Source organism: Ogataea angusta (assembly GCF_019207475.1).
Source record: "Ogataea angusta isolate 61-244 chromosome Unknown 61-244_NODE_8_length_553539_cov_90.782090, whole genome shotgun sequence".
Lineage (NCBI taxonomy): Eukaryota > Fungi > Ascomycota > Pichiomycetes > Pichiales > Pichiaceae > Ogataea > Ogataea angusta.
This window is the reverse complement of record NW_025065222.1, coordinates 490,222-509,552: the sequence shown is the minus strand read 5'-3', so window position 1 is coordinate 509,552 and position 19,331 is coordinate 490,222. Positions and strand designations below refer to the sequence as shown.

The window sequence follows — 19,331 nt, the reverse complement described above, 5'->3', positions numbered from 1 at the left end:
TACACTATCTCTTATTTGCAAGTGTTCAAATTGGTTTTACATCAAGGCAAAAAAGCAAGCTGGTTCAGAAATTATGGTTTCTTTTGAGTTCAAACATTGGGTGTGCTGAAAGGAAAGGTTCAGTGCTTTTAATGTAAGTGCGAAAAAGAACCACAATACTCTGAAGCAGAAAGACGTGTAGTTGGTGATTCAACTACATTGAGATGCTCATGAATCCACAGGGACACTCATGCAGCTTTTATTGGGTTTTTGCCTGGCACTAACTATTTTAGAAAATGACTAGAACCTCCGTTTTGGCCGACGCTCTCAATGCTATCAACAACGCTGAAAAAACAGGAAAAAGGCAGGTCCTTATCAGACCATCATCCAAAGTCATTCTCAAATTTCTCCAGGTTATGCAAAAGCATGGTAAGTACCTTCCACCGGAATGATAACTGGATGGCTTGTCGGTCTCAGTCCCTCGCTGTCTTTTAAGTTTCCGGAAGATCGATGCAGGAAATGCTTCTTACACAGCATCGATATCTGATTATCGGTGACTGTTTACTTTTCCTCGACATTCAACCTTCTTTAAATTCTAACAAGTTTAGGTTACATTGGAGAATTCGAGTACATCGATGACCATAGATCGGGAAAGATTGTCATTCAATTGAATGGTAGACTGAACAAATGTGGTGTTATCAGCCCAAGATATAACGTCAAGATCAACGACATTGAAAAGTGGACTGACAGCTTGCTTCCAGCCAGACAGTTCGGTTATGTAATTCTCACAACTTCCGCTGGTATTATGGACCATGACGAAGCTAAGAGAAAACATGTTGCTGGTAAGATTTTGGGATTTGTGTATTAGGCTAGATAGCTTTTGTACCTAGTATACCTTCATATATGATTGTTTTGTTACAATATTGGCTGTGCAGAAAGTTTTGTGATCAAAGAGGATCAGCGGTTATCCTTTTTTTATTCTTTGAGACCCATATCATACTCTCTTGAATATCTGATGTTTTCTACTCCTAAAATAGTGTTTGCATTCTTGCTTGCAACCACTGTGTTTTGTGCAGTTCATCCCATTGAGATTAGAGAAAGGCACTTTTATGATTCGGTTACTGGAAAGCCTGTGAGTATTCCCGCTCATTATTATATCTAATCAGCCAGTTTTTTATCAAAGGAGTTGATTATCAGCCCGGTGGATCCTCAGCTGTCAACCAGATGAGCGATCCCCTATCAGATGTCAGTAAATGTGCCAGGGATATTGTTTTGTTTCAGATGTTGGGAATAAATACCATTAGAGTGTACTCTATCAATCCTGATTTGGATCATGATAAGTGCATGACACTATTGGCTGCAGCCGGTATTTATCTTGTGCTGGATGTGAACTCACCGCTTCCGAGCCAACACCTAAACAGGTATGAGCCTTGGTCCACTTATAACACCGATTACCTTTCTCATATTTTTAGAACCGTGGAAGTTTTCTCAGGATACAATAATACTTTGGCGTTTTTTGCTGGGAACGAAATTGTCAACGACAAACTATCTGCAAAAGTTTCTCCAGCTTACATCAAAGCTGTTGTCAGAGATCTCAAAGATTACATCAGCTACCAGTTGCCTCGTAAAATTCCAGTTGGCTATTCCGCAGCAGACGACTTGAGCTACAGAGTATCGCTTGCCAAATACTTGGAATGCTACGAAAACAGCCCCTCCGAGAGTGTTGATTTTTATGGAGTTAACACTTACCAATGGTGTGGAGAGCAGACTTTCCAGTCAAGTGGCTACAACATTCTGGTTAGCGATTACCAAGATTACAGCATTCCAATCTTCTTCTCCGAATATGGATGTAACGAAGTTCTTCCAAGACAATTCACTGAAGTATCCAGCATCTACTCAAGCCAGATGTCCTCTGTTTTCTCTGGTGGTCTTGTATATGAATTTGCTCAGGAGCCTAATAATTATGGCTTGGTTGATTACGATAAGGATGGTAACGTTCTTCTCTTAAGCGACTTCCACGCTTTCAAAGAGCAAATGTCCAAAGCACCTGACCCGCCAGCGCCTAAAAGGCCTACGCTGCAAACCCAAGGCAAAAGTGATAGTGGACCATTTGGCAAAGGGAGCCGCAACAGACATCAAAAGAGTAAAGTTTGTGAGGTGCAATATCAAAACCTTGACATCACAAGTGGTGTTCCTCGGTCACTTGGGGCTGACCTTATCAGCAGTGGTGTGAGGAAGGCATCAAAGGGCAAGTATGTGTCAGTCACAGAAGAAGACATGACATCCAAGTATAAAATCTTTGATGTGGATGGCAAGCTAATCCTGGAGAACGCGAAAATCAAGGTGGTGCCCGAACCAAGGGTGGAAAGCAGTCCTATTATCTGGAATAACCGTAAGTTGAAACTATTAAGACCAAAGTATGACGATTGAGAAAGCTTATTGGCTATCCTTATAGTACTTAATCGCATATACTAACTTTCTCAGGGGCTTCTAAAACTAAACTGTCGTTGCTTCTAAACGCCGTTTGTGTTTGTCTGATGGGATTCTTTGGGAACTATCTATGATGTTCGCTATTTGAAGATGGATGATAGAGATCTATGTCACCGCTTTTACCCCCTGATTTCTTGACAACTCGACAATCGCTAATCCTCATCATCTTGTCGACAGCTTTGCACATATCATAAACGGTAAGCAGCGAAACTGTTGCACCTGTTAATGCTTCCATCTCAACCCCAGTTTTTCCATCACAGTGGACCTCACAACGTACTTTGACAGAAATTTCTTTCTTGTTGGGAGTCAAGTCAACCTTGATTCCAGTGATGCTGATTGGATGACAGAGCGGAATCAATTCAGCGGTTTTCTTCACAGCCATGATACCTGCAATCCTCGCGATTGAGATCACATCTCCCTTCTTGTTGCTTTCCAATAGCAGCGAGTTCATCGATTCTGGGTTGCTGAATATGATAAATCCCTCTGCAATAGCACTCCTATGTGTGACTTCTTTTCCATGAATCGCAACCATTCGGGCTTCGCCTTTTGAGTTGAGATGGGTTAATTTGCGAGAAGTAGAGTAGTATCGTTTGGCGTTCAGGCATGGTTTTGAGACTTGACATGTTAGTATTTGTTAACGAGCGAGCAGTCAGCAGCAATAAATAACTCTTAATAATTCATTCACCCTCCAATCAAAATCATCGGTCTATTGGGTTGGTCTCCTAATTCATCAATTCCTGCATGTTTCTCCTTTTTATTTCTCACTGCTTCGCCAATGCGCTGCATTAGCTTATCATCGCTATATCCAGCACGAAGCATATCTCGCAACGATAATTCTGTGTTATCAAACAGACAGACTTTCAAGTTTCCGTCAGAAGTGATTCTCAAACGCGTGCAAGTACTGCAAAAGTCCGAGGTCATGGATGTTATGAAACCTATTTTCCCTTTGAATCCAGGGATTCGGTAGACTTTGGCCGTGTCGCCGTGTTTATGGGGAAGTCTTTCGATATTCGGATGTCTGACCTTGATATTGGAAAGTATGTCTTCGTATGAGACCAGCTTATTTGAAGACCATTTGTTTCCGTCGAAAGGCATGTATTCTATAAATCGGACCTCGACTTTATCCTTCTTGCTGAGCTCGACAAAATCCAAAATCTCATCTTCGTTCAAATTCTTCATCACTACCACATTGATCTTCACCTTGGGAATGTCCAATTCAAGAGCTGTTTTCAAACTTCGCATTACTGCGCTGAGTCCATTGCGTCGCGTTATCAAAAGAAACTTACCATTGATAAGAGTGTCAAGACTCAAATTGAGCGATGTGAGCCCATGCTTGAAGAGATCTGGTAATTTTCGATGGAGTGCTAGACCATTAGATGTCATACAAATCTCCTCGATACCTTTGATTTGATTGAGTTTGGACACAAGCTCAACGATATCTTTTCTCACCGTTGGCTCTCCGCCAGTCAATCTTATCTTCCGTACTCCGTGCTGTGCAAAAAGACTGGCCAGTTTGACTATCTCCTCTGTTGTGAGCATATGTTCCGGTGGCGACAAGTCAACGCCTTGCTCAGGCATACAATAAACGCAGCGGAGATTACATCGTTCGGTGATCGAGATGCGAAGATAATCGTGCTTGCGTCCATACGTGTCGGTCAAAAAGTCTTTCAGATGCCTTACAGGCATGCGCCTCAGTCTTTCAAGCCGTGACAGGTGCTGCGAAGCTCCCGTCGAATGGAACCGCCTCAGCAGTCTTGATGTTATCATTGACAAAAAAAATATTTTCCCAACCTAAGAAGATAAACGAAATGACTCGACGTCCGTCACGGCTGACTCTGCTGGAGACTTCCGGACAAAAGCTTGACATCAGAGCTCATCAGCGTACGTACCAAGGAGCATATATTCGTACCTGTCTTGGATGTCTATCGTTTTCGCTGATTGTGCTCAAGCTATTTACTGCACAGTTTTACCATATCGGGTTAGTGTTTAACTGCTATGGACTGCTTATCTGTGGCATCGCATATCTAAGATCGAAAAACATGGACCTGTACTTCCACGGACCCACAAGAGAAATTGAATGTTTCAAAACAAGTGGAAATGTTGTTCTATGGTTAACAGCAATAAGTTTGGGATGTTATATAACTCTACTTACGCTCATCTCCAGATTGTAATGCAATCCGCTTCAGCTATTCCAATTACTTATTCTTCTTTGATTCCACCAGTGCCGCTGATTTCAGCCTTTTCGATGGATTCCTTGTCCGTTTTTTGTTGAGGTGCACCAAGTCCGCCAAACAATCCAGCACCGGCTTTGAATGGTCTCTTGAGATCCCCGGTTGCAGGCTTGCCGAAAACGTGGATCTGGACCAAGTTGGACTCGAAGGCACTCTTAAGAGGTGAAATAGATTGCATAAGCAATGGGTTGGCATATTTCATGTACAAGTGCATGAATGCCATCATAGCCACACCAGTGAAAACACCTTTGACGGCACTTTGAAGTTGCTTCAAATCGTAATCCTTAACGGTGGTAACGATGAGCTTAGACTCGCTCTCTCCTTGCAACGTGCTAGGAGGCTCCAAGTACTTCAAGGTGGTGAGGTCGTTTTTCTTGATGATGATGGATCTCGTATAGAGATAAACACCCAGTGTCAAGAGCGTACAGGTAATGTACAAAGCTCTGACGTAAAAAAGAATGTTTGGGTCTTCGAAGTCAAGTCTACGAGAGACTTGCATCATACCTAGCATGAGAACAAGGTTGGACACGGCGGGATTCATTCTGAAGGCGAAATGTCGAGGTGGACAAAAAAAACAAAATTTTCAAAGGCTGTGAAAGATAAGAGAGAACAAACGCAGATGGGAGAACAGAGAAGCACCGTAAACAATCTTTAATAATAGCTTTTTAGTTTGTACTACGTAGCAGAGCACTATTTACCGGTAACATTGTAAGAACAGCCGTGAGACATATCCCCAGCTTGAAATCTGTGTCTTGTGCGTCGCGCACTCGACGGCTGTGTATCTGCCAAACAGCGTGCCACTAATGATCAAGCATTTTTTAACCAAGAGGGCAAGATAGGGTTTCAAGTTTTGTACTCTTTTTGGAATCCGCACTAAACTCAACTTATTGGCCCTACCAGGAACTGCTGACTGGACAAGGCCACGAGAAGGTGTGATCGATTCGAGGAGCTTTCGGATTTTTTTCGTTGTTCGCAAAAAACATCAGTGCTTAGACGCTACCTTGTTAACAAAACTAGATTTGAGGTTGTTCTGATCTGAACTCAGCATCATTTTTACTCATTATGGGAGACTCTGCACCTTCAAAAATCGCTTCAGCAGCTCCTGAAGTGTCAAATTTGCATCCAGCCCCGCCTCCAGAGGTGAATCCTTGGAAGAAGTCATTGAGCTCGCCACAGTTAGCTCCACAAAAAGAAAGCATCAAATTACCAGATTCGTTGACCGTGCCAGCAAATGGAAAGCCGCAAGTCCAACCTGCTGTTGCAAAGGCCAAAAAGACGGGGAAACAAAAGTGGGTACCTTTGGAGGCCGAAATTTCAGTCTCGTCCCCTACCAAAACGAAAAATAAATCAGCCAATGGCAACTCCAAGAAAAAAGACACAAAGCAAAACCAGAGCAAACGTACGAATCGCAAGAAGCCCGCATTGCCTTCTGATCAGCAAGAGGAGAAGAATGTGGGGCACGATACAACCACGATAACGACAATTTCAGATATGTCCAGTGCCACAACCGAGGGTACAGATACTTCAGACGAAAAGACATTGGCGAAGCTTGCTTCCCAGCTTACAATAAGCTCCTCCGAAAGGCCTGAGACAGCACCTCCAACTTCTGGGTCGGAAGCCACGTTGGACAATGGTTTCACGGAAATTGCCGCCACTACTCAAGACCAAGATTCAGAACAGTACAGAGATCCGCATATCCAAAGGCATCAAAGGAGCAAAAGCTTCAATGGCAATAACATGAGATACGACAAAAAAAATAGAAACCTTTATTCTCGTTCATCGGCCAACTTACCTTCGCTTCCTCCATATCCAATTCTTTCCTCGACGCCCTACTACGTGCCCTATTACATGCCGCCTGTACCACCATATGGAGTTTCTATGTCGCCCACTTCATCGCGGAGGAACAGTCAAATGAATTCGCAAGCTTCTTCTAGGAGCTCGCCCAAGTCCACCAATGATTTGAGAACATCGACCACAGGCGAGCGTAGTTCGCATCATGCAAGCCCTAGCCGGAGCCCAGAAACTGTTTCTCCATCAATATATGGAGATCCAAACTTATACTATGGTGTGATGCCTGGAATTCCTCCTCATGCCGGATCCCCCGATCCAGGTTCCCCAGTTCCATACTTCCATCCATACTATATGCCTCCTCCAACACCTGGGTTCCCACTGTACTCCTCGCAAGCCCCCTATTCACCGACGTATCCAGGAACTGCTGAGAACTATGGCGATGATAAGGTTGGACGCCTAATTAAACAGCTGGAGTACTATTTCTCCATGGAGAATTTACTGAAGGATATCTATCTCAGAAAACATATGAACTCCGAGGGGTATGTGAGTGTTGCGTTTATAGCGGGGTTTTCCAGAGTGAAAATCTTATCTGAAGGAGACTCCATTTTGATACTACAAGCATTGAAGAGAACGAATTTATTAGAAATGTCTGGCCCAGAGAAATCTGAGGTGGTCAGGTTGAAAGAAGGCTGGGAACGGTGGGTTCTCCCTCAAGATCAGCGAGAACTATGATGGTAAAAATCACGAAAATGCTTATGTGCTGTTTAATAAATTACATGCGAGTCAAGAGAAAATTCTCTTGTTCAAAAGTCGAAGTTCTGTCAAGCGACGGTAGTGGAAGTCTCGAAAGTTTCGTGATTTCAAGATTCTAGCGTCTTCATCGGCTTCCAATAAGTATTGATATTTTGGTTTCGACTTATCAATTCTACTTTTCAACAGAACCAACTCCTCGTTTCGAAGGACATCCAAATCAAAAACTCCATTCAGTTTCTTGAAGAGAAAAAAGCTTTTGGAGCTGGCTAATATCTCAAAGTTGATGTGCACCAACTGGTCCTCGTTGTTTGTTGATGTTTGAAATGTTTCCCTGTTAATTTTCGAATATATGCTTTTGAAGCTTTCAATGTTGAGAAACTGGGCGTGTTTGAAAATATCGCTGTAAGTGCTGCTTAGTGATATCAATGTTTCCGACACCGACGATTTCAGATTAGAGAGCATTGAGTTTCTGAAACAACTGCTGGAGACTGAGCCGACCGTGAAGTTCACAAGTCGCCTTGTATTGAACAACTCCTCAAGAACCTCAAGCAATCTGTGATGGTGGTGTATAAGGACAAGCAAGAAGGATGTATTTGAAAGGGAATCCATGAGCTGAAGATTAAAGTTGTACCAGGTTTTCAGCTTCAGTTCACATAAGGAAAACTGATCGGCCAAAGGTGACTTGCCACCAAAGTGTGCAACAGACTGGAAGGCACTCGGTTGCACACTCGGCGGACAGTCTAACTGGCTGGTGAGGGACATTGTGAGAATTGAAGCGAAAACAAAATGTCTTCAAGCGCAAACAAAACTTTTCAGATGACTCACGGATATTTAAAGAGCACGGCCCAAAAAACAGAACACTCATTTATTTTAGGGTTTTTTTTAGTCAAGCCGCCCCGCCACTTGGCTGTCATGTACCAACGGGTTCACACGATTTAAATTGGATTTCTGTAATCTGACGTTAAAATGGAGCTGCCCACGTGAACCAAATAAGGGGAACATTTTGAACACAGCCTGAATGTGCCCTTCAAAGATAAGAAGTGTGAGATCGTAGGTTTGTAGCTTGATTATGGAACTGGACAGTGAGGATAGCAAGGCGGGACAGACTGTTGTCGTTTCCAAAAGTAGAGGTAGCTCTCTGAGCAACACCACCAATCCATTTCTGGACCCTTTTGTGGCCAGCTACTGGACCAAGGTCTACAAGGATTGTCAGTATGAATGCAGAGAACGGTTTGATCCTGAGTTCACGTGGACTCCCGAAGAGGAGCGTAATTTAGGGTGGAAGCTTGATATGAAGGTGACTGCGCTTGCCTGCTTCATGTTTGTTGCGTTGCAAGTTGATAGGGGCAATTTGGCCCAGGCCGTTGCAGACAACCTCCTGGAAGACTTGGGCCTCACCACAGACATGTACAACAACGGGAACACCATTTTTTTTATCACTTTCATTGTCAGTGAGGTCCCCTCGTCGTTGATTTGCAAGAAATTGGGTGTCGACCGGTGGGTGCCATTTCTGATGGTTTCATGGTCTCTGGTGGCGATTTTGCAATGCAAAATGACCAACAAGCATTCTTTCTACGTGACCAGAGCGTTCCTAGGACTTCTGGAAGGCGGGTTCACTCCTGAACTGGTCCTGTGGATGTCATATTTTTTCACTTCCAGCGAGCTGTCGATCAAGCTGTCCTACTTCTGGACAGCTTTGTCTCTGACTCAAATCGGAACGGCACTGATGGCTTACGGGATTCTGCGGATGCGCGGTATTCTGGGAATGGCAGGCTGGCAGTGGCTTTTCATCATTGAAGGAGTTTTCACGCTTCTCATTGCGTTGGTGTCTGCCCTGGTGATGGCTCCCTCTGTAGTGCAGACCAGACGGTTCTGGAACAAGAAAGGGTGGTTCTCTGAGCGAGAGGAGAAAATCATCGTCAACAAGGTTCTGAGAGACGATCCGTCGAAGGGCGACATGAACAACAGACAAGGAGTCACCGTCTCGAACCTGGTGTACGCTCTTTTGGACTACAACATGTACCCTCTTTACATTATTGGAATCCTGGCGTACATTCCGCTGAATCTGCTGACAAGCTACATGACTTTGGTGCTAAAGAATCTTGGTTTTACTACCCTGAACGCCGTCTTGCTCACCGTCCCCTACAGTATTATACACATTATTTTACTGATTGCAATCACCTGGCTGAGCGAGAAGGTGAACGAGAGATCGCTTGTGTGCTGTCTATTTGCGCTCTATGAGATCCCTCTTGTCGGCGTGCTGGCCTTTTGGAAAGACTCGATGGTGAACAAATGGGGAACATGGACGGTGTGTACGCTCATTCTGGGGCTACCATATATCCACGCCATTTGCCTGAGCTGGGTGTCGCGCAACTCGTGGTCCCTGAAGACCAGGTCTGTCTCCACGTCCCTCTACTACATGTGTGCACAGATCGGGTCTCTGATCTCGGCCAACATCTACCACGAAAGCGATGCTCCGCTGTACAGAAAAGGAAACACGGTTCTGTTTTGGCTCTCGCTGGCCATGTTGCCCGTTCTGCTTCTCACCAAGGCATACTACATGTATGTGAACCATGCAAGAGAGCGGCAGTGGCAGATGATGGATCCGGCAGAGCGCGAAAATTATATATTGAATACCACCGACGTGGGGTCTAAACGTTTGGATTTTAGACTCGCGCATTAATTTAGCTGCTCCCTAAAAGGGTAATTATTATTAGCACCATGTGGGAGCATCACGGGAATTAAGGCACATGGCTACTAACAGGTTGTGGATAGACTTAGCTGAATACGTGTTTTCCTGATGGTCACAGGGGTGACAGACTACCAGCCGCCGTTCTATATACCGCATGTTTTACGGGCACGAACGAGGCAGTTTTACCTAACGTACAACGGCTGCAACTTTCGGTGCATCACGTTGGAACCACCGCAGGATGTCAAGTACAAGGGACGGTGCCTGTTTGTCCATGGCTACAGAGAGTCCAGCGAGCTACATCTTCGCATGATGGATGCTCTTGCTCTTCACGGCTACGCGTGCTTTATATTTGACCAGCGCCGCAACGGGCTTTCGAGGCCCCGGGGATTTCTTGATTACACCAACGACTACTACACATTCCGGGACCTTGAGTTCTTTGTCAGCTACAACCTGGCCATCGAAAGCGACAACCTGTGTCTGGTCGGCCACTCGATGGGAGGAGCCATTGTCCTTGATTACATGATGAACGGTGCTAGCAGACACAGAATCCGGACGGTTGTGACGTCTTCGCCGCTGCTGCTGCACCGCGACAACAACTCGCTGTGGAAGTTTCTGCTCCTGCTGGTTCTGAGCTACGTTCCGCTGCTCAACTTGTTGACGCTGCAAAAGACGGACGTCGACGTCGTCAGAAAGCAACAGGTGCTGCAAAAAGCTTTGGAAGAGGAGGAGTTCAGAAAGCTGGCTACGAGAAACAGACTGACTAACGACATGAAGTGGCTAAAGGCAGTCAACGAGGTGCGTCTGATCTCAAAGCCAGGGACGATCGAGGAGGTCATACATATTTTGAGGCGCGGCATATACCTGTTGGACAACTGCGATAGGGCCCGTGAGAGGTACGCGGAGCTCAAACGTTGCAAATTCCTGGTGTGCCAGACCTATGACGACCCCCTAGCAGATACTCGTGGCGTGCACAGCTTTGTGAAGGCTATTCCAAAAATCCGGATCCGGTGGTACGACAACTGCAAACACGCCCTGTTCATTGAGCGGAACAGGGTGTTTGAGCGGGTGCTTAGTGACATTTTGCAGACTTTGAATGAGTAGGTCACGCGTACAGACGACATGACTAAATTATCCTTACTGAGCTGTCTGAAATCGTGTATCTTTAACTCGTCTTTCGATCATTGGTAAGCCAATCTGGTTGAGAGGTCTGATCAGTGGTGTCGTTTGAGAGCGCCTGCATAGACAGATCAAATGTGTCTCCATTTGCTCCTGTAGCACGACTGCTCTCCCATGCTCAAATCAGGCACAGATTGAAGCAGAGAGAAGTGTAAGTTCGCTGGAACAATGTGCTAGGTAACTTCAATATAGCTACTATGATCATATATAATTCCTCGTAATTATCTAAGCATAATTTACCTAATCCATTTTTTTCACATTATTCATGTCCTCGATATCTATTCCCGCGACAGATGTCGAATTGACACTCGAACAGCTGGTGAATGTGAGTCTGAAGAAGAACTACACGCCCAGTGCATTTGGGAAGCTGTTTCGCGAGTTCAAGCACCGCGTGGCGGCCAACAGCGACGAGGAGGTCGACCTGCAGTGTCTTCTGACAAATTGCGCTCAATCCCCCCAGAAACTCCGCTACGTGCACGAAATCCTCGTGGAAAATGACTTTACAGGCGCCGTGGATGGGCTCGCCGCGCTATTTGGCAAATACATGGCGCGGATCGGAGAGAACGACGAGCTCGCTATTCTTATCTGGCTGAGCCAGATCTCGGCTAAAGTGCCGTGGAAACAGGCCGTCGACAGTCCTGAATTTGTTGCGCAATTGACTGCCTTTGTCAGGGGCAGCATGCAGCCACAAACCAGCCCCAAAAAGGCCCTGATGATTGCGAAGCTGTTGGTGCAGGTGCTAAAGAGTTGTCCGGGCCCAGACAATTCTTGCACCTCCTTGGTGCAGCAGTATCTCGAGTATCTGGAGAAACACCACGACACGGCCTACCGCTTTCTGAGCAGCTTCTTCCAGAGTTACAATCTGTCCACCATGCAGAAAGACTACACTATGCCCGCGCAGGAGCAGACGGGCCGTGTGTCGAGAAATATTATCAAGGTGTCGAGACTCAAGAAAATCGTCTGGCTGTCGCACCAGGTCACTGTGGCGTTTTCTCCCGTGAGCGAGGCTTTCTTGCAAAGTTTCAAGGGTCTGCTGAACCTGTCTTCGGTGGCCACGTCCACGACAAACGTTTCGATCGCGTTCGAGCTCACGGTGTCTCTATTCGACGGCCTTGTTCTGAGCACTTACAAAACCCAGCACATATGGGAACACTTTATTGTGTCGAAACTGCCGGAGGTGTTTAAGCTGCTGACCATCAGCCAGCAAAACCTCAGAGATACACTAACGAACGCGTTTGAGACTATTAAAAATCACGACGAGCTTAAACAGAAGCTGATGGCTGTTCTGGCCGAGTGCGAGCTCGTGGCTGACGTGGGGGCCGTGCCGTCCGCACAGGACGACCTAGCGCGATTTCAGACGGTGTTTGAGGACGCCAATCCGGAGTTTGTGTCGCTGGAAGAGTCCGGAGCGTGCGAGCTCGTGAGCTCTGTGAGCACGCTGGCCGGCGAGCGGCAGCTGGCGCAGCTGGTGACGGATACTATAGCCCGTTTTGTCCAGGAGGATGACCACGCACGACTGAAACGGCTACTTGTGGCGCTGACAAGCGTCCCGCGCGTGCTGGACGGCGTGGTGCTGCACAGAAACCCGTACAGCTTTGTGCAACCTCTGGTGAAATACCTCGACGCGTCGATCGACCGCGGTTTCGACCAGGATGCGATGGACGTCGACGGCGACTCGTCCAACCTGCAGGACACGCACGCGAACCTGGGAGCGCTGCTGCTGTTTGTGGCCTACTGCGGTTTCCGGTACTCGCTGAATCTCAAGCGTGAGCACGCCGGCTCTGAGGCCGTCAGAATAATGGCAGACTGGGACCCTTTGCTGGATACGGCGCTCATGAAGCAACTGCAGGATCCTCAGTCGAGCATCAACACAGTCATGAGCGACTGGGTAGCCTCGCTCTTCGATACCAACAACACAGACGGCGTTTCCGACGAGCTGCTCAAGAAATCTGCGTCGGTGCGCGAATACTACGTGGCGATCCCGTGCGTGGTGGGCCAGGCCGTGCGCGCGTGCCAGCTGGGGATGATCGGATTTGACGACCTTGTCAGCGGGCTCGAGTACTGCCACCAGCCGTTCTTGCTGCCGACGTTTCTGAACGTCGTGCGGCACCTGACTGCGCTCACGTGGACAGAGCCCAGTCTCGAAGTGTCGGTGTGTGGGCAGGTTTTAGACAAGCTTGTGGGCGCCGAGCTGGCGGGGGAGCTGCGCGTGCTGCACGGGATGGTGGTGGAGATTGCGAACGACGACCTATACAATTGTGGCATCAGGTCTTCCGCGGTGCGACCACCAGCACCGGCCACGAGACTCGAGGCTCTTATCGCGTTTGCGATCGACTCCGACGCCTCGCAGACGTTCGAGCTTGTCGACGTGTACCGGAGCGCTGCCGGACAGCAGCTGGATTTTTTCCACCGCGAGCTGGGCCGTCTGCTGCAGGAACAGACGCAGTACCAGCCGTCATTATTTGAGCCGTTGAGCTACGAGCTGGTGGCCACGTTGATGATAAACTACGCGTCGTGGTGCGTGCCGGAAACACTGCAGAAGTGGATGGCAGCGTCCACGGACCCAATGGCCATTTACAATCGCACAGGCCGCGCGAGAGTCAAGATCGAGCAGTCTCCAGCAGAGGACGAGATGAACGACTCGAACGACTCGAACGACAAACTGGGCGACATGACGTTTGACGCAAATCTGTTTGGCTTTATCGAGGAGGCGAAGCTAGACGAGTCCGAGCCGCAGGAGACGCCCGAACAGCACGGCCCGGACCTGTTCCAGGCCAACATAGCGGCCATTGCGCAGGAGTCCAGCACGCTGGTTGCAACCGTGATGAAAAACCTGGCTGTGCGGTACACGCACGACCGGGAATAAATAGGCTAGCGAAAAGAAAATCAAGATAAACTAATGGCTGTTGCTGCGATCGCATTCCCAGAAGACGCAGGGCCTGTGTCGCCGGTGAGGCCGCACGGGACGCTGCGGTATGTGCTGCGGCTGCTTGCGTCGTCGGGCTACGGGCTCGCCGCGTTCTATGCTGTTGTTTTGCTGGTCATCAAGCCGATGCTCAGGCTGAGCTTCGAACGGCGGCGGGATCTGGCTAACCACTGTTTTGGCCATCTGCGCGCTCTGTACGGGAACCTTGTGGACAAGGTCAAGTTTGTGCCGTCGGTAGAGCTGAACTACCGCGGCCTGCTGTATAAGGACAGCATGTGCTCGACAGAGACGGACGAAGACGACGTGGTGGTGCAGGAGGAGCACACTCGCGGGGTGCGTTTTGACGACGAGGTCGCCAGGAGGGACTACAACGAGCTCAACTTGTCGCAAACGGTGATTTTGGGCCAGAACCTTGACAGACTAAAAGATACACTCAACAAGATACGAGTGAGCAGCTACCACCACAAAAATAGTGTCCCCTCATTTGGCGGCCGACTCGGGGCCAGCGATGTGAGCGAGATGCAGCCGCTGATTTTTCAGGTTAAGCAGCTGAAGAATTGCGTCGAAATGGTGAGCACAGACCACCCCCGCGAGTATTTATTCAAAAGAAGCCTCAGCTACGCCCGGGGCCCCAACAAACTGAATCTCGTGGATGATCTGCGCGACGAGCTGGCCGATCTGCGCAGAGTCGTCCAGCAGGCTAAAAATAGGTAGGTTATTGATGATTGATATGTACACGCGCGCTCTATATATCGTCCTCCAACTTTAGTGCCGGAGCTTCTTTTTCTCTCTTGACTCTTATCTCATTCAGATGGTAAAACTGGTCCTCTAGGTCGTTGAATCCGTGCAGATTGGCAAAATCCCGCAGCTCCTGCTTGAAGAAATACGGCAGCTCTAAACCCAGCTCTTGCTCCTTGGCCTCAAAGAATTTTTCCAGCTGATTTTCCAAAAAGATCTTGCGTCGCAGCTCTTTTCCACGCTCTTCCCATTTTCTCTCCTTCGCGGCTCTCTCGTGGGGCTTAGGAGTCCATTTCGACTTCAGGATCTTGGCCACCGCAAGAACAGGCACTTGGAAAAACTCTGCTAGCTTGTAGCTCGGCAGCTCGTCAGGGTACTTGGAATGCAACACCCGGATTCCCTCAATAGCTTGTCTGGACAGCTTCTTCGTTTTTGTGAGGTCCATCTGCGCCGCTTTTTCTTTCAAAGCATACTTCTGTCTCATATACAGCGGCAACGACTTGTCCTTGCGCCATCCCGGTGGAGGCAGCTTAATTTGTGGTTTCGGTTTCTGGGCCTCTTCTTTGGCGAATATATCTGTGTTCCTGGATATGTGCTCTTTCCAGTCTCGACGGTTGTACACTTTTCCTCGAAACCCACCAGGGAGCTTCTCCAGATCTGGGAGATCCCACTTGTCAGCCCGCTTCAAGGGCGCCGTAAAGCTGCTAAAACGGCGTAGAAACATTTATGGGCAGGGAATTTTTTTATCTTGAAAAATATCTTTTGACATATCTGGTGCAAGGATGGAGGTATGAAAGCGACCGGAGCAACCTGGCTAGTACTCAAAGATCGACCTCCGCTCAAAAATCTTCCTTGGGCCGAAAAATCGTCAGCAACCTGCTTTGTCCTACTGGATCCTATCCACCCCGTAGACGTGGCACTGTTCTGTCAAAATAGCTCTATCGGTGTATGGGTGTCTTGATAAGGTCGCCTTCAGAAAAAAAAAAATAAACAATCTTTTGTTCCATGAATATCATCAAAAGGCTGCTGTCCAACGCGAATCAGGCCTCAGCAGACGAGCTGATTCTGATTCCTTCTGGTCAGCTATATTTAATTCGGTCTCCAAAGTCACCCAAGTCGGAAAACGAATGTCTTTTTAGTGACGTAGTCGTTGCAATTAGGGAGACCTCCTTGCCCTTCAACTACCAATTAAGCATCAACAAGACCGGAGAGGAGGGCCAGGGGCTTTTGGATGATGATGAATTGGATGCCTCAGATAACGAGGAGGAATTTGAAACAGACTCCAGTTCACTGAAGTCGTTCCTGATTGACGAGAAACTCAAAATCTGTTTGTTCCAGAAACACGGTACCTACGTCATTGCGTGGAAGGATCTGGATGGCGATATTGGCGACATGTTTGAGTTTCGTGTTGATCCGTCCGTTTCGGTTGAAAGTATTAACCAGTTCATGTTGGCAGTGTACAAATGCGAGTACGAGAGAAAGTATAAGAAGTCGAGCCTAAATCTCAAACTGGAGGATCTGCAGGAATTTGTTTTCGATAGAGAGTCACTGTTTGATGACGATCCCGACTTATTGTCTACTCTGCGCACGTCTGCCAATATTCACTCCGGCAAAGCCGTAGACGATTCTGACTCCGATGACAACTTCGAGGACGCTCTCGAGGTTACTGACCCAAAGCTCTTGTTTTACACCAACGCAGACCTTTTGCTGTACGATGAGGTCAAGGATGACTACCAGCTGAAGGCGCCCGCCGCGTTCGCCAGAATATTGCAGAAGGATGCCTGGAGCTACGATATAGAAGTGAAATCACCAGAAACGAAGAAAACCCTGGTGGATGTGAGCATCACCAACTCAATTGACGCGGCTTTTGACTTTGATTCGCTCTCGCTCACATTCAACGTGGACTCAGACTCATTAGTGCTCACGTGGGCGCTTCAGTTCCCCAGCAGGGAAAGCTACGAAGATTTCCAGCAGGCGTTCATGAAGTGTCTGTACGAAACTAACAACAAGACCAGCTGGGTGAAGTTAAAAGATGACGAGCAGCAGTTCATGATTGACGCGATCAACAACCTCAAAATAGATGAGATGGACGTTGATGAAGACGAATCGGAAGATGAGAGTGATGACGAAAAGCCTTCCTGCATCAGAAACAACAAGCTTTTTGTGGCCGATAGCGACAGCGATGAAGATGATGAAAATGGATTAATGAGGCGGTTCCGTGCGAGCGGAGTGAATAGCGGCATGAAGCTGGCGTACAAAGACGAGTTGGCGTTTGTTTCGCGTGGAGACAAACTGGGAGTTTTCCGAATGGACCAGGAGTCCAAGCCTCAGTTCTCCACAGCGATCGAAAACATATCCAGTGCTACGAAGAAGGGCAAGTCTATCAGCCCAGGAAATATGATGCTGCAAAAAGGCGATACCATTATGATACTACAGGATAAGAACGACAAGGATAAGTTATACAAGATGGATTTAGAGTATGGTAAGGTTGTGGAAGACTGGGAGTTGAAGAAGAACAATTCTGAGCTTCCGGTGGTCAACTTTGCTCCGAATGAAAAGTTTGGAGAGCTTACCGAAGACCAAACGTTTTTGGGACTGTCGCATCAGTCGCTGTTCAGGGTCGATCCTCGTTTGCGCGAAAAAGTGGTTGACAGCGAATTCAAACAGTATAAGACCAAAACCAACTTCACGCAAATCGCAACGACAGAGGACGGATATATTGCTGCATCGACCAAGAACGGAGAAATCAAGCTGTATGACAAATTGGGCAAAAACGCAAAAACCCTTATTCCAGCTCTCGGCGACGAGTTTGTTGGCTTGACGACATCCGACGACGGAAGGTTTGTTTTGGCAACGTGCGACAAATATCTTCTTTTACTGGACGTGAAGATCAAACAGGGCAGAAACAAGAACAGCCTTGGGTTTGAGAAGTCGTTTGATAAGGATTCCAAACCCATTCCCAAGAAACTGTCTCTTAGACCCGAACACCTTGCATATATCCGCAACGCCACTGGTAGCGAACCTCACTTCACCAAGGCCAACTTCAGCATTAATAGAAACACCAAGAAAAAGGAGCCAACTGCGATCGTTACGTCTGTGGGTCCATTTGCCATCATTTGGAATTTTAAGAAAGCATTGCAAAACGATAGCGCTTCTTACAGCATTATGAGATACGATTCCAATATCACTTCTGGAGACTTCAAATTTAACGACTCCAAAAAAGTGGTGTTTGCTCTTCCAAATGATGTCTCAATGGCCAGCAACAGGGCTTTCAAAAAGGCCTCTGAGCAATTCAGCGTAGTGGAGTCACGATTTTAATCGCCCTTGGTTTTTCGTGTATAGTCATTATATAATTCATTAATCGATCCGGAAGCTCAGCGCTTGAATCCAAAGCTGTGCTTCAACTCTTGCCAGAAAAGGCGTCGAAATGCGTTGATTTTGTGTATTGTTGTAGGTGTATAATTCAAAACAGGTTGCGAAGCATGCCGGCGAGGCGGTGGGAGGTTATTTAAATACGCATGAACATTCTGGACAAAGTGGTGAAAGCCTTTGGAATTGATGAGCTGGCGTTAGTCGGCTGAACAGCAGCACTTACCTTTTTGTAAAGCCAATTCTCCAACATGAAGATCAAATAATTTTCCAAAAACATTATCGCGAAAAGCTGGAGTAATTAAACAGAATCTGAGATAATAGATAACATCAAAATGCTCATTGTACCAACACCCAGATATCCGGAAAACTATGAGTATGCGCTAGATTTCCCAAAGTTCCTGCTCATTGGCGACTCGATCACCGAACGATGTGCTAATCCATTCCCTATCTCTGATTTTGTCGCAGACGGATACGATAAGAACGGCAACCACACTGTCGAACATAGCTCGCTTGAGTTTTGTTTCATGGGACAGCTTCAACATGACTACGCTCGACGCATGGATATCATCAATCGCGGATTTTCCGGGTACAATTCTCATTACTGGAGACACATGATTGAAAAGGTGCTGCGCATCGAACACGACCTGTCGTATAGTAAATGCAAGATTGCGACACTGTTTCTGGGGACTAACGACGCTGCGTTGGCAAAACCCGATGGCGTTCCCTATGATGAGTTTTTAGACAATATGGAGTTTATCGTAAAGCAGATCTTAGACAGAGAGATCAGGCTGGTGATCATTGGCCCCGGCCACCATTATCCTGACATCTGGGAATCGCTGAATCCAGGAGATGTGGAGAAGGGCATCCTCCGTAGGAACGAGGCAAACCTGAAATATTCAAATGGTCTGAAGCAACTTGCCGAAAAATACCAAGTCCCATTTGTGGATTTGTATTCGGCACATGAAGATTATGCCAAGAATAGCGCGCAGAAAAACTCCAGAAATTTGATCTTGGACGGAATCCATTTCACAGGAGAAGGGTATCTGCTTTTGTATCAGTTGCTGAAGAACGCGTTAGCAGAAAAATACCCGGAAATGACCGTACCAAACCTGAAAATGAGACTCCCCAGTTGGAACGATTTCGATAGCACCAAAGTGGAAAAGCTTGAAATATGAGATTTTAA

At 47.2% G+C, this 19,331-nt stretch overlaps 15 protein-coding genes across 15 annotated transcripts; 10 read left to right on the top strand and 5 right to left on the bottom strand.

The window, feature by feature from the left end:
* Window positions 1–275: 275 nt before the first annotated feature.
* On the top strand, window positions 276–847 carry KL928_004137 (uncharacterized protein; the record flags this gene model as incomplete). The annotated part of the gene is made up of 2 exons (XM_043204802.1): window positions 276–408; window positions 588–847. 2 exons carry the CDS (start codon window positions 276–278, stop codon window positions 845–847), a joined length of 393 nt encoding a protein of 130 aa, XP_043058831.1.
* Window positions 848–1,203: 356 nt separating this feature from the next.
* On the top strand, window positions 1,204–2,409 carry KL928_004136 (uncharacterized protein; the record flags this gene model as incomplete). Its single annotated transcript, XM_043204801.1, has 1 exon — window positions 1,204–2,409. One exon carries the CDS (start codon window positions 1,204–1,206, stop codon window positions 2,407–2,409), a length of 1,206 nt encoding a protein of 401 aa, XP_043058830.1.
* A 124-nt stretch (window positions 2,410–2,533) lies between these two features.
* On the bottom strand, window positions 2,534–3,001 carry KL928_004135 (uncharacterized protein; the record flags this gene model as incomplete). Its single annotated transcript, XM_043204800.1, has 1 exon — window positions 2,534–3,001. One exon carries the CDS (start codon window positions 2,999–3,001, stop codon window positions 2,534–2,536), a length of 468 nt encoding a protein of 155 aa, XP_043058829.1.
* A 149-nt stretch (window positions 3,002–3,150) lies between these two features.
* KL928_004134 (uncharacterized protein) lies at window positions 3,151–4,236 on the bottom strand (the record flags this gene model as incomplete). Its single annotated transcript, XM_043204799.1, has 1 exon — window positions 3,151–4,236. One exon carries the CDS (start codon window positions 4,234–4,236, stop codon window positions 3,151–3,153), a length of 1,086 nt encoding a protein of 361 aa, XP_043058828.1.
* Window positions 4,237–4,277: 41 nt separating this feature from the next.
* On the top strand, window positions 4,278–4,640 carry KL928_004133 (uncharacterized protein; the record flags this gene model as incomplete). Its single annotated transcript, XM_043204798.1, has 1 exon — window positions 4,278–4,640. The coding sequence occupies one exon, from the start codon at window positions 4,278–4,280 to the stop codon at window positions 4,638–4,640; it is 363 nt and encodes a 120-aa protein (XP_043058827.1).
* A 28-nt stretch (window positions 4,641–4,668) lies between these two features.
* On the bottom strand, window positions 4,669–5,241 carry KL928_004132 (uncharacterized protein; the record flags this gene model as incomplete). Its single annotated transcript, XM_043204797.1, has 1 exon — window positions 4,669–5,241. The coding sequence occupies one exon, from the start codon at window positions 5,239–5,241 to the stop codon at window positions 4,669–4,671; it is 573 nt and encodes a 190-aa protein (XP_043058826.1).
* A 521-nt stretch (window positions 5,242–5,762) lies between these two features.
* Window positions 5,763–7,223, top strand: KL928_004131 (uncharacterized protein; the record flags this gene model as incomplete). The annotated part of the gene is made up of 1 exon (XM_043204796.1): window positions 5,763–7,223. The coding sequence occupies one exon, from the start codon at window positions 5,763–5,765 to the stop codon at window positions 7,221–7,223; it is 1,461 nt and encodes a 486-aa protein (XP_043058825.1).
* A 51-nt stretch (window positions 7,224–7,274) lies between these two features.
* Window positions 7,275–8,006, bottom strand: KL928_004130 (uncharacterized protein; the record flags this gene model as incomplete). The annotated part of the gene is made up of 1 exon (XM_043204795.1): window positions 7,275–8,006. The coding sequence occupies one exon, from the start codon at window positions 8,004–8,006 to the stop codon at window positions 7,275–7,277; it is 732 nt and encodes a 243-aa protein (XP_043058824.1).
* A 307-nt stretch (window positions 8,007–8,313) lies between these two features.
* KL928_004129 (uncharacterized protein) lies at window positions 8,314–9,927 on the top strand (the record flags this gene model as incomplete). The annotated part of the gene is made up of 1 exon (XM_043204793.1): window positions 8,314–9,927. One exon carries the CDS (start codon window positions 8,314–8,316, stop codon window positions 9,925–9,927), a length of 1,614 nt encoding a protein of 537 aa, XP_043058823.1.
* Window positions 9,928–10,044: 117 nt separating this feature from the next.
* Window positions 10,045–11,037, top strand: KL928_004128 (uncharacterized protein; the record flags this gene model as incomplete). Its single annotated transcript, XM_043204792.1, has 1 exon — window positions 10,045–11,037. One exon carries the CDS (start codon window positions 10,045–10,047, stop codon window positions 11,035–11,037), a length of 993 nt encoding a protein of 330 aa, XP_043058822.1.
* A 340-nt stretch (window positions 11,038–11,377) lies between these two features.
* On the top strand, window positions 11,378–13,978 carry KL928_004127 (uncharacterized protein; the record flags this gene model as incomplete). The annotated part of the gene is made up of 1 exon (XM_043204791.1): window positions 11,378–13,978. One exon carries the CDS (start codon window positions 11,378–11,380, stop codon window positions 13,976–13,978), a length of 2,601 nt encoding a protein of 866 aa, XP_043058821.1.
* A 33-nt stretch (window positions 13,979–14,011) lies between these two features.
* On the top strand, window positions 14,012–14,752 carry KL928_004126 (uncharacterized protein; the record flags this gene model as incomplete). Its single annotated transcript, XM_043204790.1, has 1 exon — window positions 14,012–14,752. One exon carries the CDS (start codon window positions 14,012–14,014, stop codon window positions 14,750–14,752), a length of 741 nt encoding a protein of 246 aa, XP_043058820.1.
* Window positions 14,753–14,783: 31 nt separating this feature from the next.
* On the bottom strand, window positions 14,784–15,500 carry KL928_004125 (uncharacterized protein; the record flags this gene model as incomplete). The annotated part of the gene is made up of 1 exon (XM_043204789.1): window positions 14,784–15,500. The coding sequence occupies one exon, from the start codon at window positions 15,498–15,500 to the stop codon at window positions 14,784–14,786; it is 717 nt and encodes a 238-aa protein (XP_043058819.1).
* Window positions 15,501–15,781: 281 nt separating this feature from the next.
* On the top strand, window positions 15,782–18,094 carry KL928_004124 (uncharacterized protein; the record flags this gene model as incomplete). Its single annotated transcript, XM_043204788.1, has 1 exon — window positions 15,782–18,094. The coding sequence occupies one exon, from the start codon at window positions 15,782–15,784 to the stop codon at window positions 18,092–18,094; it is 2,313 nt and encodes a 770-aa protein (XP_043058818.1).
* Window positions 18,095–18,480: 386 nt separating this feature from the next.
* KL928_004123 (uncharacterized protein) lies at window positions 18,481–19,323 on the top strand (the record flags this gene model as incomplete). The annotated part of the gene is made up of 1 exon (XM_043204787.1): window positions 18,481–19,323. One exon carries the CDS (start codon window positions 18,481–18,483, stop codon window positions 19,321–19,323), a length of 843 nt encoding a protein of 280 aa, XP_043058817.1.
* Between the last annotated feature and the right edge of the window lie 8 nt (window positions 19,324–19,331).